This window comes from Antechinus flavipes, chromosome 1 (assembly GCF_016432865.1).
Source record: "Antechinus flavipes isolate AdamAnt ecotype Samford, QLD, Australia chromosome 1, AdamAnt_v2, whole genome shotgun sequence".
Classification (NCBI taxonomy): Eukaryota; Metazoa; Chordata; class Mammalia; order Dasyuromorphia; family Dasyuridae; genus Antechinus; species Antechinus flavipes.
This window is the reverse complement of record NC_067398.1, coordinates 548397876-548410401: the sequence shown is the minus strand read 5'-3', so window position 1 is coordinate 548410401 and position 12526 is coordinate 548397876. Positions and strand designations below refer to the sequence as shown.

Sequence of the window (12526 nt, the reverse complement as noted above, 5' to 3'; positions counted from 1 at the left end):
GAGCCTTGGGTCAAAAGTTTGGGAATGCCAGCTAAATGCTTTGGTAAAATCTTTCCTCTTTTCTCTCTCTCTCTTTTCCTTTCTCCCCATCCTCCTCTCAGGTATTGCATTCCTGCTGAGGAAGAAAACAAACTCGAAGATGTGGTACATACCCTGTTGCAAGCTAATGGCACACCAGGGCTGGAAATGCTTGAAAGTAATGTGATGGTATGTGCTATCTGTTTTTGGTATTGGGGGAGATGTTAAGTTTGTATTAGATTCACAGTTTTTATTTTGTTTTATTTTACTTTTCTGTTTCAAAAACAAATCAAAGAACAAACCTATGCTAAATCCTCGAGGTCCAAAACAAAGTTTCCTTTGGAATTGAAGGAAAAATAAGCAAACAGAAGGATTTCCCTCTTGTTGCGCTAGAAGGAAAGATTGGCTCATGTCCCAAGTCAAAGGGTTCTTTTTGAAAACTTGGGGATTGAAGATTCTTGGTTTCATATTTCTTCTATTTTGCAAATCTTGGCAGGTAAAGTACTTGGTCATTTTCTAAATGCTGTTCAGGAGTGGGTTTTCTGACCAGCCTCATGAATTGCACTTAATTCCTATCCACCCTTCTCTTTTGTTCTCTCTGTCATGCCTAGGTACTTGAGCTGTAGGTGCTAGTGGTGCATTCAAGTTTGGGGGCAAAGAGAAAGATGCCAGGAGACTGATTATTATTATCTCTTTTAACCCATTTCCAGAAAGCAGTAGGGGATTATGTTTTTGCTGACAGCTTGTTGCTTCTTGAACTTTTTTTCCTCCTTCTTGAGGGGGATCCTTTCCAAGATGGGGGATTCTGAAAAGATCCCTACTTTGTTCTCCAAAGTTACCACCTCCTTTCCAAGAAAGCCACTTGACCAGTCTGGTTTGTTCATGCTCTGGTATAGAAAAACCATTTGGTTTTGTTATATACTTACTGTGTGAGGGAAAACAACAACAACATAGTAAAGGTTTTAAAATGAGACTGGATGGTTCACATCACAGACAATGCAGCTCTCCATGTAGGGAGCCAGTGTGGCTGGCCCTTGAAATCAGAGTGGAATTGATAGATGAGGAAATCTTCGGATCCCCAGACACAGGAGAATTCTGGAGAGGCAATATTGGGGGGTAGAGAGTGATTTTTGGAGTATGAGGGTCCAAATACAGTCAAATTTAGACATCCCTTCATATGTGTTAGATGTTTGGTGAACTGAATTAAACCCACAAACATGTAAACTGTAGAGACTCTAACAGGTAGAATGGAATTGGCTTCTTAATTTCTAGTGTTTTTCCTTTGATAACTCCTGTTTATCCTCACATAGTTGGCTTTGTATATATTTGCTTGCATGCTGTCTTCCCCTTTTGATTGTAAGCTCTTTAAGGGCAGATATTTATGTATCCCATAGTGCCTTGACCCAGAGCTGCTTAATAATTGTCGATAGGTTTTTGTTGCCATCCTTAAACCTATAGCAGCAAAACTTGTTTGGCATTTTGAGAGAAGCAAAATCTTCTTTCTAAACTATAACCCATTGAGGCTTAGGAAGGGATACAAGTTCTTTCAGGTCTCTTTGCTCTCTTGAGTCAACTGCAAGGTCTACTTTCTGTATTACCCCGTGGGGAGATGAGATAGGTCCATTTGAAAAGACCTCCTGAGAAGTAGATTTCACAGCTGAGCCACCTTGGTTTTCCTTCCCTGTTCAAGGTTGAAAGTCATCATAAGCATTTTAAAGAAATGTCCCGGAAGAGTCCCCCCTGACGCTGGTATTTGCTTTGTTAGCCCGGCCTGCTGAAAGTCACTTTGTTTCAGAGACTTACACTTTTCTCCTTCCTTCCTGAAGAAATCTTCACCTCTTTGCTCTTTGCTTCTTCCCAGATCTCCCCAGAGGTGCTGTGCAAGGAGGGGATCAAGGTGCACCGTACTGTACAGCAAAGCGGCCAGTTTGTTGTCTGTTTTCCGGGCTCCTTTGTGTCCAAAGTGTGCTGTGGCTACAGTGTTTCTGAAACTGTGCACTTTGCTACCACCCAGTGGACAAGTATGGGTTTTGAAACGGCCAAGGTACAGAATAACACTGTGTAGTGGACTCAGATTCTCTTTTCTGTTCCTCATTTTTCTTCCCTTTTTCATGGGTGTATTTATATGCAGTAGCCCCTCAGACCCTGGGGAAGACTCTAGAATAGCCATTCTACCAAAGGAAGATTGCTTTATGCCTCATCCTGGCTTCTCTGGGTTTAAGGCTAAATCCTTGGTATTGCTTAATCAGCATGTAATTTGGAGAGATTGTAGTGTTATAATGTGATAATATAATGTAATAATACAATACATTATATAATACATAATATACCATATAATATAAAATATGTAATATCATAATATGATACTCACCCAGATCACCTCCAAGATCAAAAACAGAGTAATCTTCTTGGCATTCAAAGCTCTTTATAACCCAAACCCCTTTTTCCTTGCTATCCTTCTCACACCTTACTCCCCAACATGTATCTTTGCATCCCCTGATTCTGGCCTGGCTCTCCCACTAAGAAGATACTCTGTCTGCTCCAGGCCTTCTCCCTAGCTAGAATGCTCTCCGTCCTCTTCTGTGCTGAGGGACCTTCCTTTCAGTCCAGCTAAAATCCCATCTTTTATAGGAAACCTTTCCTAATCCCTCTTAATTCTCTCTGTTAAAAGTTTCCTTTTTATTTTAGTTGTATGTGTGTGTTGTATTGTGTATATTTGTGAATTCCTTAAGAGCAGGGACTATCTTTTGACTATTTTGCATCTCTAGCACTTAGCACAGAGTAGATATTTAATAGTAGATGATTAATAAATTAAAGTAGATGATTAATGAATGATTAGTGATTAATTGATCCTCAAGAAACAATCTGTGGGAAATCTGTTTTGTGTTTGATATTTTAATCTTTTGGATTAAGTAGTAGGCTTCTGCAGTGATTTTGATTTTACCTAAAGCATGGGTCTATTACTTTTAAGTCATATTCTTTCCCACTGTGAGTGTTCATTTGAAAAATTATAGCTATCACTTTTTAATTCTTTTCATTAAACCCCATTTCTACTTCTAGTTTGAATTTCTCCTCATTCACTTTAAATAAAAAGTCCCATTGTGCCTGAACCTGTTCTGCCATTTTTCCGTACCCTTTTTCTCAAAAATGACACTCCAATATCACTCAACAACTCCAGCCCTCATACTGACTACAGACCCATATTAACACAGTTGTTCCTTTCAGGAAATGAAGCGTCGCCACATAGCCAAGCCATTCTCAATGGAGAAGTTACTCTACCAGATTGCGACAGCAGAAGCAAAAAAGGAAAATGGTCCCACCCTCAGTACCATCTCCGCCCTTCTGGATGAGCTCAGGTAACCAGATGTACGTCTAGAGCCCCTGAGTGGGACTCGAGGCCAGAGGCTCTGCCCGTAGAGCTCATGAGCTGTCAAGGGGCTGGGCTTCCTGTGGCAGGGCCGGAAGCCAGATTTCCTTCCTGGGTAAAATCCCCCATTTGTGAGACCACCAGACAGGTCATAGAACCAGGTTTGGCCTTGCTAAGCTTTGTCCAAGATGGTTAAAGACTTTTGCTGTGATGGAGCTTATTCTCCAGTTTGCTTTGGTGATAAGACTCAGAATTTCCTGATGGTGCTTAATGAATGTTAAGTCTTTGTGAGGGAGTGAATGGAATGTTAGACTGTAACCCCTTGCTATCACTAGGCCCTGGTAGTTTATGATGGACTTATTTCTGAGCAGGAAGAGAGATGATAGCATCAAGGGCTTGGAATTGTATGCAGTAGAAAGTGGAGAGATCCTAAGGAGAGCAAACAGACTTCATGGTTATGTGGATGGCTACAAAATGCTGGGAACTTGTCCTGGTTTTAACACGGTCTGTGTGCAGTGCAAAGTAGAGAGATCCTAGGCAAAGTGAACAGACCTCATGCTTCTGTGGATAGCTACAAAATGCTGGGAACTGGCGTTAATCCACTCTGCGTGGTTTGTGTTTATCCCAACTCTTGGTGATCCATCTGACTGAGCTTTTTGTCCCACAGTGCAATAAGGACTTTACTTTGGAGTTGCACAGTTAAGACTAAATGAATCCAGTGGGCAAAAATTAAGCTGAATAAATCAATTGAGAGTGTGACTGTGTTGGTTGGCTTCCTGTATAACCCTTTTTTCTTTTCCCCTACTATGTAGCACCGCTATCTCTCTCTCAAGGGGGAGACACACAACTGGTTAGTGCTGATCGGTAGACAATGGATTTGGACAGGTGTCGGTCGAACAATTGCTGATGAAATCTACAAATAGTTTGTTAAATCCAAGCATTGATATGAAGTGAAAAAATGAGAAAGGGGAAAACAAAAACCCTAACTGTCCATACATGTTGTTTGTTAAATGTTGTATTAGATTCAATCACGTTTATCACATTAACTTTGAAAGCTGGGGGAAAAACTGGGCCACTTGACTCAGTGATATTTGCTAAATGACATCTGACTTTTTCTTGTTTTTGGACAGGGATACAGAGCTAAGGCAACGAAGGCAGCTTTTTGAAGCTGGCCTGCATTCGTCGGCGCGCTATGGTAGCCACGATAGCAACAGCTCTGTGACGGATGGGAAGAAAAAGCCTCGAAAGTGGCTGCAGTTAGAGACATCTGAAAGGCGGTGTCAGATCTGTCAGCACCTGTGCTACCTTTCCATGGTGAGGCCATTAGCGAGCACATCCTGATCTCCCCTCTCTAATGGGGCTTTTCGTTTTGCCTATAAAAATGCTTAACTCTTTAAGAAAGCAACAACCAAAAGAGCCTGCTAAAAACCATCCTCACTTTTCCCTGATGCCCAATCAATCCCCTTTAATTTCTGTTTTAGCTCTTTTTATCAACAAACTTTTGAAAGATTCTACACTCTCCATCTCCTTTCTAACCTCCCCCTGCTGCCATTTACTCCTTATAGTTTGTTTGTTTCTAGTCCTGTACAAAAACTGCTGTTAATTCAATAATTATTTTGTCAATAACATTGGAAGACTTTGACATACAAAAATGGTGAACTTCCCTTCCTATAAATGTTCAATCAGCAGGTGCATGGGGTCCTATCAGAGACATCATATGGCAGATTTCTGTATTAGTTGAGAAGTTGATCTTTGTGATTTTCTCCAGTCAGTAAATATAACGGCCTGTTCTCAGTTCAGGTTCATCCTGAATCTTGGTAGAATCTGATATTAACTACCTTTAGCTTCTAAAGTACCATTTTCTTTTGGCTTTCTCTTCTCTATTCTCTGCCATATTGGTTTCTCTTCATTTTTTTCCTCTTTAAGGGTGTTGCTCAGGAGTCAGCTCTCAGCATGTGTGTGTGCAAGCAATACTTTCTCCGGCAGGGATCTCGGCTAGTCACATATTGTTAACACTTCGTACAGATGATTGCCAAGTCTACATCTTGAGCACTAGCCTTTTTTTCCAGCTACACTCCCATAGCTTGCATTTTCAGTTCTTCGGCATTCTTAGACTTGCCAATCAGCTTTGTTTGATTCTGCCTCTGCTCCACTTTATAATGGTAAACCCACGTTTCTATAGTGTTTCTAAGGGCTTTCTACACAACATGTAAATAAGTGCTTTTCTCTGGAGGTTAGGTAGTTGACAAACTTGGCATCACTTTTATACAAATATGGAAATTGTGGTTTAGAAGGAATAAGTGAATTATGAGGGCAAAGAATGAGTAAATAGAGTGGTCTTATGGCTTGTATAAGACCAGTGATCTTTTTAGTACAGTACTCTTTGCCTTTTAACACTTTAGCCTAATCGATTTAGGAATGGATTCCCTCATCTGAAGAAATGAGGGGAAAATGCCTTATCTCCCCTCCACATCTCTTTTAGGTTTTCTAGGTTGAAACATTAGGACAAATGGAGAGGAGTTAGTGATTTGAAATGAATCCATATCCAGATAGGGACTTAACAAAGAGCAAATGTCTATCTCTGCAGAGTCAGATGAGACTTGGAGATAAGCTTGTGATATCAGGTAATTGATGGGACTGTATCCTTTGACTTTCTGGTTCAGTTGATCTAAGAAGCCCCTTGAGGGGTAGGAAAACCCATTGTGGCTCTTCTCTGAACAATAAAACCTAGATCAGATTCAAATAGAAACAGATCCCACTGGCCACATATTGACTTGGAAAACCATAAGTTAATATTATTTTCAATTTTGTTGCACATTTCCCAATCATATTTCAGTCTGGTTCCATGTGGCTTGTGTTAATAATAGAACTTCTGCAACGTAACACATTAGTTTATTTAGAAGTTTGTTTTGTGTGTCTCTGTATAAGTGAGTGTGACAAATGGATTATTTTAAAATCATTGCAAAGGGCATAATTTCTTATAGGATGGTAACCCATACCTAGAATTTAACCCTGTCAACTTTCTAGGATCCTAGAATCTGAGAATTGGAAGGGAACCACAGATAGTCATTTAAGCTGATCCAGATCTAAGCAGTACTCCCCTTCTATTATATCCACATGGGTTCATCAGGTCTCTGCTTCAAATCTGGAATAGCTTATGGCTTTCTAAAGCAGCCCAAACTACCAGTTCTTATTGTTTGGAATTTTTGTCCTTATATACACATAGATTCACCTTTTAGAAACTTTCATCTGTCAATTCTAGCAACAAGGCTAATGCTTCTTCCATATGACGATCTTTCAAATTTTTGAGGATTGTTCATGAGTTTTCTTAATAAACTTTTCTGGGCTAAATGTCCAGTTTGTCAACCAATCTTTAAACACCATGATATCCTTTTGAATGTGCAAGCAGTTCATCACTGCTCTTTTCTAAAAGGCAGTGCTTGGGATTGATACTGATGTTGCTGATGTATCCTGGTCTAGGCTGAATTTGGTGGGTCTGCCTCTTCCTGCCTGTTAATACATCTTCAGATTGTATTATTGTTTTGGGATAGTCATAATTTTTAACACGTGCTTTATAGAAATGAGTGTAGTCCACTCAGAAGTCAGTTCTTCTCCTCTCCCCCCCCCCCCCCCCCCCCCCCCCCCCCAAATATATGTCATTTTTAAACAGGCTTTCCTCTGTTGCAGCTGAGGTTTTTTTCCCCTTGAACCTAGATGTAAGATTTTATAATTATCCGTATATAGTTTTATCTTAGTAGATTCTGTGGTCCATTTTTCTAACTTTTTTTTTAGGAGTTCTAGTTGTTACTCACAATGTTATTTGTCTTCCATTTCATCTGTAAATTTGACATTTCTTTAATATCTCCAAAATCATTGATTTAAAATGGTGACTCCAACAATGCCAGAACATACATACACGGCATCTTGTAAAAAAATATCCTGGTTGCACATGAACTTTCATGGACAAAAGGCATCAGTTTTCCCAGGATTATCATTGTCTCCTATGATGAAATATAAAAGTTGCATTGTTTTCCTCAAAAGAGTTGATGCCCAAGCACCTGTGGGCTACCATTTCAGTCCTCTGGAGATAGTGCTCAGATCAGCAGAAGAAATTGATGTTTTTCCAGTTTAAAGTAATTCCTATGTATTAACACTTTTCATTTGGAATTGAACCGAACTTGAAGATAATTTGGCACCCACTACAGTGATCTGCACGTAGTAGATGCTCAATAATGATTTATTAACTGGGGGGAGGAGAAGAGAGTGAGTGTGAGTGTGTGTGTGTGTGTGTGTGTGTGTGTGTGTGTGATGATGGGAATGGATAGAAAACAAGCAGAAAGTAAATTGGCAATCACGCTTCTGGGGAGGTTTAACTCCCACATTCTTCTCCTTGCGAATGCGCTACACTCGTTTGTCCCGAAACTTCCTGAGAAGGGGGAATGGTTTAAGAGTGGACTTGAGAGGAGTGGACAGGGAAGGGAACCACAAGCCATCGTGCCATGAGGGATAGGATCATAGATGTAGAATGGACAGGGCGCTTAGAGACTTCCCCATCGGCCAGTCCGCAGCCAGTGTCAGAGGACGCTCTGAATCCAGGGCTTTCAGACGCCAGGTGTACCACAGGCCATGGTCGGTGAGCCCGTAGGGCTGCCGGTGTGGGAAGTTCTCACCCAGCCCCACAGCTGCCATTTTGCAGGCGTGGGCAATCAGCTTAGCTTCTCTGACCGTGGTTCTCCTCCTCTTCTGCTCACCTTGTCCCTCTCTTGGATGACTCCATACAGTTTATGGAAGCCCAGGTGCTTTAGCAGGATTATCGGTGTTCCTTAGGTGGCCGGTGCCCCCAGACTCCTGACAGCCCTTCGTGGCCCTTCGCCTTTTCTTCCACGCTGATCCACTTCTCTCCCACCTTTCAGGTTGTACAAGAAAATGAAAACGTCGTCTTCTGCCTGGAGTGTGCCCTTCGCCATGTGGAGAAGCAGAAATCCTGTCGGGGACTGAAGTTGATGTACCGCTATGACGAGGTCAGGGCGGCACCGGGGTGGGCCGTCAGGGTGGGAGGGCGTGTCTGGGAAGGGGGAGGAGCTCCAGCAGCTCGCCCTCAGGTCCCTCCGCCATAGCGGGGGCTCAACCAGGACGGGACTTCATGGACTTGTCTGTCTAGGGAGCACCTGTCTAGCCTGGTGTGAGAAGGAGGCCGCAGCCTCTGGCTTGGGCAACGTGCCCTTGCCAGGTGCCGCCCTGCCCCAGAGCCTTGGTCTCCTGACCTTTAGCGCCCTTTGGACCAAGGGCCTTGTCCACTCTGTGTGTCTCTCTGCCTTTGTGGCGGGAGGTCCCGGCCGCCATCCCTGGTGGAGAGGGCCCATGGTACCAAAGCACGCGCATCGGGTTCTGGTTCTAACTGCCCCTTAATGGCCGGGCTGGCTTCTCGGCTTCGTTTGCATAGGGGGCCAGAATCACAGACTAGGGAACCTCGAAACAGATGATTTCAGTCTTTGCTGGGATACTTTTTCTTTTGGGATACTCAGTACCTCACAGGGTTTGCCCATTTCATTTACTGCATAACTCTTAATTGAGCATTGAACCATGTCCTTTTCCTGTCATTAATAATTACTGTTTCAAGCCACAGAACGAGGCTGCTCTTTTTGCACGGCAGGCTGTTATTTAAAGAACCCTGTCCTGTCCCACCTAATTGTGCTTTTCAGTCAAACTGAAACTTTATGTCTACATGACTGATTTAGGCTGCCTTTAGCACAGTCCTTCGTGCTTGTTGTGCACACATTCTCCATGAAGAAACCTGAAAAAACGCTGGGATTTCTGCCTCACATTCCAACTTTGTCATTTTCCTTTGTAAATGGTCACTCTTTCCCCCAAAGCTGCAGAGCCACTGTTAATTCAGCAGCCAGCTGAGTTCAGGCTTTCGCTTGCGGATGCTTCACTTAAGACCTGATGCGCCTAGGGAGGACGCAGGGCCTTCCCGTGTGCAGCCAGCGGGCTTTGAGAGGTCAAGCTGCCTTTCAAGTCCTCACTCTTGGGAGATAATTAGGGAACTGTCTGGGGCAGAGGTGTTTGAATCCCTCAACTGAGGCAGACACACGTGGGGGAAGCACACTGTAGCTCTCAACAGGCCAACATTGCAGAGCACTGCCAGTGAGCACAGATCACTTGGAAGAAGGGAGAGTGGGGGATGAGAGGGTTTGAATAAAAAGCTTTCTGTTTACTCTGGCCAAGGAACAAATATCCCTATATGTTTATTAATTCAGCCACCAAAGTGGGGTTTTCAGCACTAGAGCCTAGCCAGTCCAGAGCTTCCTGTCCAGAAATTTTTTACATTTAAGGCAAATATAGACACCATATGTAAAAGCATGGCAGTTCTAATATTTGGAATATTTTTCTTTCTCCTCCTCCTTTTCTTCTCTCTTTTCCTTTTTCCTTCTCTTATTTCTCCCTGTTAGTTTAGGTTTTGGGTAGAATTCAGGAATGTGCTTTGAAGTTACAGCCCTTATACAGAACTCCATTCCCTTTTCTCTTAATTAGTGGAAAAATACAGGAGCCCTCTTGTAGCCAAAACTGCCTCCTGAGCTTTTGGTTAGGTCTCTCAGGGGCTGCTGTTTTTTTTTTTTTTTTTTTTTTTTTTAATGTTCTCAGTGGGAAGTAAGAATTTCATTTAAACATTCTTAATAGAAATATAGGTGAGAATTCCAGTCCTCCTTCTCTGATCTCCAACCCACTGTGCATTTCTTTTCCTTTGCTATACTGGATTATAAACAAAGCTGTTTATTTAGAATTTTGTACAAAAGGCTAAGTCAGGAATTGAGACATTTGGGCGCGAGTTGAGAGGAAGATAACTATTGATTGTTTTTGTTGCCCTGGTTTAAACACTGTTGGAAATGTTTTCAGGGTCACTACACTTGTCTAAGAAACTAATTTCTGGGGGAGATGGAGCCAGGTAAAAACAAGAAGCACCTGAGCGACAACCATTTTGATTGTGCTAAGAAATGAATTCCTTGGGTCCCGTGATAGTGTTCCTTCCCTCTCCCCAGAAGATATATGCCAACAAATTGTTTGGCTCGCCACCCCCATAACTCCATTGGTGTTTTTCCTGCCACTTGGTAACTTTCTGGCCATTTTCCAGCTTTGTTGGCTTTCTGACCCCTCTGCTTTTACAGAGTCATTCGCTTTGGCTTCATGTGAGCAGCTTCAAGTTTTTCCTGGAGGAAGAATTTGAAGAAATCGGGGACTTACATACTCTGTGCAGTCTCTGTGAGCAGCATCCCTCAATGAGTTGTGTAGACAGTTGGTCTTACAGAGGCCACAATACTCAACATTTGGGACCCTCTTCAGAACCTTTTCCTCACTTGGAGAAGAAGGTCCAGTCTTGTACAGTTCTCATTGCTCTTGCCAATGGAGAAACTACTGGCAAGTTCAGCTTCTTTCCATTTGAAATCTCTAGAATAACTCTGTATTCTTGGCAGCCATGGGTTTAATTTACAGGGGATTTGGTTGCATTCTCTACGTGGGTGGCTCCCGACACTGCAGATGTCTTGTCAAGTTGGCTGAGCGTCCACCTGAGTGAGAAGAGCAGTCAGGCTTCCTGCTCCAATGCGGGAAGATGGGCCAGGGCCGGGCCAGGACCAGGACATGGCGAGAAGCATCCGAGGTTTGTCCGTGAGCCCCATGGCCAAGGCGGGAAGTGATGGATTCAGAGGCTGACCAGCAAGAGAGGTTAGGGCCCTTCTCTCTTCTCCTTTCTTGCCTCCCACCAGGCTATGGAGGCAGGAAGCAGACTCAGTAAATAGATGTTGTAGCTGCCAGAACGGAGAGTGGTTATTAGGGACACAGCTCCCACGTTTCCTACCCTTTAAGCTTTACAAATAGTAAGAGTGTGTTGGATCTGAGATCACAGCCCCTGTGCTCCCTGTGTGGGCTGAGGACGGGGAGCTCCTAGGAGAGGAGCCGATGGGCTCCTCTGCATCTGGCTCTGAGGGAGCTCTCCCAAATGGTAAGATGGAAGAGACGTATCCTGGTCACAGTGTGACTGAGTTCTGGGGAGTTACTCCCAGTTCCAAATTGGGTATCCTGCATGTATTTTGATTTTAGGGCCCCAATTGTTTTGCAGAAGAAAAGGCCATGAATCATGCTTAAGCTGCCCATGAACCCAATGAGTCACATGATTTAGAAATAAATTTAACACTCCCTCTTGCACCCCAGAATCAGTGATCCCCTTTGACGGATTGTGAGTAAGGATTCTGATGGGAACTGTTGGCCCTTCTGTGCCATGTAATGCCCAAGCCAGCTGTGAACATTCGATTATCCAAACCATATTCTAGTCTGTTACATAGCAGTTGCAGTTTTTATTTTATTGTTAATAAATTTTTCTTTTCCTCTAGACTCCCATGGAACAGAATACAGTCCTTTTGTAAAAAGCCTCTCCGATCTTAAAAATACCTAAGACTCCATGCTATATCAAATTGTACTTATTAGAGAGATGTGTTAGAAGGGAACCAGGTAGCCTGGCAGTGAAAAATAAGTGATATTCTCAGAGAAGTGGGTTTGTTGTCTTTTTTTTTTTTTTTATTATAAGCATCTGGCATACTTACTTATTGCTATTTGTCATTCAGTAGAAGAAGAATGTTTTGGTCATTGAAGGGCTTGTATAGCAACACTGGTATCTTAGCAAAACTCAACAGTGTGCTGACTTAGTGAATTCTCACTAATGGGAAGTCATTCCTAAGAGAATGATATCCACATCCTAAAATTGGATTTCTTTCCAAAGGAGTCTCTCATCTCCCAGTTCTGAAGAGCTTTTTAAATTTTTAATCTTGTATGTCCTTGACAGGCTAAGCGAGATAGAACAGAGACCTCTCACTCTGACCCCTGTGGTCAATAATGTGTCAGGGCTTGTCTCTTATCTGCTGCACCCAGCACATATTGAGGGCACACTTAATCAGGTCAAGGACTTCCCTGCTGGAGAAACGTTTTGCTCTCGATACGTCCTGCTTACTGACATGGCTCGTTGCTGCCTTCTGGCATGTGCCGTGATGCCCCTGTTGGGAAATGATCATTACAGACCTCTTCCTCCTCACCTTCTCTCTCCCACCCGAATGCATTCATGATCTGTTTGTCTAGACTTGTTGAGCACTA

The 12526-nt window shown here is 42.9% G+C and overlaps 1 protein-coding gene across 2 annotated transcripts in view; it reads left to right on the top strand.

Moving 5' to 3' along the window:
- Positions 1-12526, top strand: part of JARID2 (jumonji and AT-rich interaction domain containing 2) — a 312614-nt gene that overhangs the window by 291831 nt on the left and 8257 nt on the right. For both annotated transcript variants that reach the window (XM_051970653.1, XM_051970654.1), the window contains 5 exons: positions 102-207; positions 1880-2062; positions 3244-3374; positions 4516-4699; positions 8299-8406. In XM_051970653.1, coding sequence (XP_051826613.1) covers positions 102-207; positions 1880-2062; positions 3244-3374; positions 4516-4699; positions 8299-8406 — 712 coding nt within the window. The remainder of the gene's footprint in view (positions 1-101; positions 208-1879; positions 2063-3243; positions 3375-4515; positions 4700-8298; positions 8407-12526) is intronic.